We start from the raw sequence: 5334 nt of genomic DNA on the forward strand, positions 1-5334 counted from the left end.
CGTAGGAGGATGGTGCTATGTAAGACGTAACATGATTGGCTGATAGCTTCCCAGCGGCCTTTGCGAGACAGCTTTCGACAACAAAAAGCCCAATACCTGGGGGTAGGGCCTGGGATAGCAGGGCCCAATAGGCTGAGCAGTCAGCTAGCCGTTGGGACCGTGCGTAGGAGGATGGTCTTACAGTGTATAAAGCTACAGGCGGCATAGCCCTAAAACTGGGAAAAAAGATCCTATTTTCCAAGCAATGATAAGTATAATTATAAAAACCATGTAACCGTGCTTAAATTTTTTTCTGCATCGTAATGTCCTCAGCTTGAAGATTGGTGGGTGGATCTGATGTACCTTCAGTCACGGCACTCCCTTCCTCTGGCTTCCAACGTTGTCGGGTTTGTACCTATCACGGACCACATGTGGTCTGCCGTAGGGGTGGAACCGGCAGACAGGGTTCCACTGTTCCTCTGGGCAGCACTCTATCTGTGGAAACTCCTCAGGAAGTAAGTCAAAGAGACTTCATTTCCAGATTAACGTTTTACTGAGTCACTTCCATCCGATTAAGTCGATAAACGTGCGTAAAACTCGCAAATGAAGTTTCCTTGCCTTCGTCTAAACGCATCTGGTCGATAATGGTTATTTACTTCCGATTCAGATTACTGCACTGTACTGTCCGTGTTTTCGTATTTTTGCAGTCAGCATAGAACTTCTTGATGGATTATGATTGCATGTGGGTAGGTTGTTGGGAAGACAAAGGTAAAGGTCAATTTTGCGCCCGCTGGTATGTAGCCCTGGTATTGCAGCAAAATTTTCGTTTTTTGTATCTTTTGACCTGGGCTGGTTTTGGTCTTGACTTTTTTGGTGGTTATGTTTGGGCCCCCTAGCAGCTTGCTCTGGAACTGCAGGGCGAGCTTTTGTCAAAATCTTCCAAGGAGAATAACGGAACAAATGTATGATGGTTTTCCATAATAATTAGTACGCAGGTAGCTTAGACATAGATGTATATATGCAATTAGCACTTGGTTCGTATATCTAATGAGGAATATCTATATCAATTTTGGAAGTTTGTGTCAGGTGGAACATTAACAGACACAAATTATGCAAATGAATCTAATTTGCATAATCAGTGCCATGATGCTGAGTGGTAATAAAAATGATCGGACTGTCAACATTGTGACTTTTTAAAGTTAAATGTGTACATAACCAAACATAGATTATTCAGATATGAAAGTCATTTGCATAATCAGAATATTAGGTCAGAATAACAGAGATATGAGGTCAACAAAGTCTTGTTTCAATATTGTGTTTTTAATGTTTTGTGGTGAACTTAGGTGTTTATTGGTGGTAAACTTTATCCATATTTCTACTTATCTTCCTGACATCTGAAGCTTGATCAAAATTAGAATAAAGAATTTTGTTTTCTTATTCTAGAGAGCAGATACCAGTTGACAAGGATGTGCTCACGGGACAGCCGTTCTGTATGAACCAGTTTCGCAGCATGTTCTCAGCTCACAGGGTTCCTGGTGTGACCATGGACAAGATTGTCAGCCATTTTAAGACAGGTATGCTCATTTTGATACCGTTAAGATTAAATGATACTTGATGAATTTCATTTGGATACATTGCTTGGTAATACAGTCCAGTAAAAGATACTGCATCCATAAATAATTCATAGGGTAGGAAAATCACTGTCCATAAACAAGGTTTATTTTTTCGCAATCAGGTCCTATATTCAATCAACAGCCCACATATCAGCGACCGTCTGTCACTCAGGGCAATACTGGCCGGTTCTCTTTCACCCCACCGCCAGGCGTCGCTGCTAGCAATGCGGCCCCAAACGTAACGTACATTGGCAGTAATTATCATCGATATTACCGTCTTATGTACAGTAGTAAATAGTTTCCGGCAGCAAGTGACTGCTGATTGTATAGAGGTCCTGGCTGTGAATATAGAACCGGTTAACCCAAGGTTATGCAAGATTCTGCAACATTTTGGCCACTGAGAACATAAATGAATCATGGAGTATGCTGGCCACTGTAAAGCATTTTCAAATGCTGACCCTTTACGCACGGCTATTGCAATTGTTTGCAAGCTGTAACAACAGTATGTGCTGTAGATAATTAAGAGCAAATGTCTGTAAGGATCAAACAATGGTGGCAAAGGTCAAAAAATCGATTTGGCTCATATTTTGCACAGTGATAGTACTTGGTCCACAACCCCTCAAAATAGCTTTCTTTTAGATCAAAACTCCTTGTTGCCATGGTAACGGGCCAAAAAAGTTTTCTGGCCATTTTCCCCAATTTCCGCATCTCAAAAACACGGAAATCGGCATACTTTACGGCATTATCACTCCAACACCTTTTATTGTATTGTCAAAACAAAACAAGATCTGAATAGACCAACAGTTTGGCTGTTTAGAAATTGTTGTGAAATTTCCAACGAGATAAAATTGAGTTCTTGGGCAGCATCAAAACAATACAATGTTTCAAGCTTCAAAATAACGTAATTTTTGGCCCAACTTTGTAACGCCATAAGTGCCGAGCTGGTAATTTTTTTGACTTGAAATTTGTACCCTGTATAGATGATTAATATTTCTATCAAATGCATTGTTGCAAAGTCTGGGGTCTTGTTTGGTTGTCACGTGGTCGTCCTCAAAAGTAGGCCAGTTTTTGCGTTTGACGAAAATTGTGAATTTTAGCCATGTTCAAAGTACTACATGTGACAAAATAAAACAGAATTCTAAGTCAACTTCTTGTCAAAGAGAGATCTATGTATTGTCTATTTAATAAATGCTTGAAGAGTTTTAGATCGTGACGTTTAGTCACGTGGTTGTCCCTGGAAGTAGGCCACTTTTTTGCGTTTGGCAAAATTTTGAATTTTAGCCATGTTCAAAGGGTTTTTTCTGACAAAGTGAATTTGAATTCTGATTCAACTTCTTGTCAAAGGGAAACCTAGGTATTGCCTATCTAATAAATGATTTCAGAATTTTGAGTCATAAAATGTAGTCCCGTGGTTGTCCCTGAAAGTAGGTCACTTTTTTGCATTTGGCGAAAATTGTGAATTTTAGCCATGTTCAAAGTGTTTTCTGTGACAAATTGAATTCAAATTCTGAAACAAAAATTCTGATTCAACTTTTTTCAAAGAGAGACCTAGGTATTGCCTTTCTAATGAATGATTGCAGAAATTTGAGTCATGAAATGTAGTCACGTGGTTGTCCCTGAAAGTAGGTCATCTTTTGCATTTGGCGAAAATTGTGAATTCTAGCCATTTTCAAAGTACTCTACACGACAAAGCAAATTAGAATACTGATTCAACTTGTCGTCAAAGAAAGATCTATGTATCGCCTAACTAATAAATGCTTGAAGAGTTTCAAGTAGTGATTTTTAGTCACGTAGTTGTCCCTGAAAGTAGGCCATATCTAGATCTATCAAATGAATTCTAGTGAGCGTCCTTTTAGATACGCATTACAGAACGTAGCTGAAACAATATTTCATATTATGTATTGCATTTCACTACTTTAAAAGACACAGAGGCCATGCAACACTAATCTTTGATCAAACACTGTATTCAATTCAGTATCAGTCACTGTAGTGCCAATCCAATCCAATACTCATTGACATCGTTAAACGTTTGAAATTTGCACATTGTAAAATGTTAGCAAAAACAAACTTTCCAAAAGTCATCTGCTCCAAAGAATCAGAGTCTTCTAACAGCATTTCTCTAAGCCTGAATAAGAACACTTCAAGTACAGTTTATAACGTTTCAGATCTTTCAAAACCAAATAAATAATATATACTAGAGTTCCACGACCCCATACATTCGCTAAATAATTCTACCCTTTACAACTACTGTATTAATTGTTATGGTCATTAATTATGCAAATAAGATTTTCATTTGCATACATTCCATTTCTTGTTTATCTCCTCCACCGAATAACAGATGTAAACAATCTATGTTAAAAAGATTTTCATCGCATTTTGTAATAATTTATGCAAGTAAGGACCTCATTTGCATAACCAAAGTTCAACAATTATGTTCACCTGTACATAACTTCCAAATGCTACCAGTAAGAAGTTCCCGTCATTTACCACAATGACATCGGAGCATTTTCTAATCAATTATGCAAATTAGGTCTTTATTTTGCATGATATATATCGATCAATATTCTTCTCAGTTACATTTGCCACTTTCTAATGGTCCTATAATGGAACTGGACGTGTTTAATTGTTTTCCTAATTATTTATGCAAATTAGATTCCGATTTGTATAGTAAATATGTATTTATATGGAGCATCTCTTAAGCTATCTACATACCAAAAATTATGACAATCCGTCAACCCCTTCTTGAGTTATCTCTTTCAAAGCTTGAATTATTCTCTTTCAAAGTCTTACACTAAACCTGTCCTGCAGTTTCAAAACAAGCCACTAGGAGGCATAAACCTACACCACTTACTCTCGGCATCAAGAACTGTCTACCACTAAAACATCATAGCCGCAGTATGTTCAGAACTCGACATATCAAACCATTAAATTCCTTTGCAGTACCTTAACAGGCCGCTAGGCGGCCCAAAATCTATTCGTTTCCAAGTCTCATTAAGACCTACCCACATACCGAATATCAATACAATCCATTTAGTTGTTCTTGAGTTATTCTGGTCTTCTACAAACATACATACAAACGCTACCCAAAACATAACCTTTTTGGCGAAGGTAAAAACGTTATCTTTAATTCTAGGAGTAAAACATAAACATCTGAAAATGGGGACAACCAACGCCAACCAACCAATGAGGACAACCAACGCCATGATCCAAACCTCTACAATCAATCATTTGATAGGGAATACCTACAGCTACATTTGACAAAACGTTTTATCATAATTTTATTCCACTTTGCTAAGTATTGTACTTCGAAAGTGGCTAAAGTTTACAATTTTCATCTAAAGTGACCTACTTTCAGGGACAGCCACGTGATTAAATGTCACAATCTGAACATTATTATATAGGCGTTGTCTACATTTACCTTTGATAAGAAGTTGAGTTAGACTTCTTTTTACAAGTAGAGTACTTTGAACATGGCTAAAATTCACAATTTTCGCCAAATGCAAAAAAGTAACCTACTTTCAGGGACAACCACGGGACTACATTTTATGACTCAAAATTCTGAAATCATTTATTAGATAGGCAATACCTAGGTTTCCCTTTGACAAGAAGTTGAATCAGAATTCAAATTCACTTTGTCAGAAAAAACCCTTTGAACATGGCTAAAATTCAAAATTCTGCCAAACGCAAAAAAGTGGCCTACTTCCAGGGACAACCACGTGACTAAACGTCACGATCTAAAACT

At 37.6% G+C, this 5334-nt stretch overlaps 1 protein-coding gene across 1 annotated transcript in view; it reads left to right on the forward strand.

Annotated features, from left to right (window-relative positions):
- The window catches only part of LOC118407990 (peroxisomal carnitine O-octanoyltransferase-like), an 11376-nt gene that overhangs the window by 3840 nt on the left and 2202 nt on the right, over positions 1-5334 (forward strand). The window contains exons 2-3 of the mRNA XM_035808594.1: positions 313-494; positions 1423-1553. Coding sequence (XP_035664487.1) covers positions 313-494; positions 1423-1553 — 313 coding nt within the window. The remainder of the gene's footprint in view (positions 1-312; positions 495-1422; positions 1554-5334) is intronic.

Source organism: Branchiostoma floridae, unplaced genomic scaffold (assembly GCF_000003815.2).
Source record: "Branchiostoma floridae strain S238N-H82 unplaced genomic scaffold, Bfl_VNyyK Sc7u5tJ_1515, whole genome shotgun sequence".
Classification (NCBI taxonomy): domain Eukaryota; kingdom Metazoa; phylum Chordata; class Leptocardii; order Amphioxiformes; family Branchiostomatidae; genus Branchiostoma; species Branchiostoma floridae.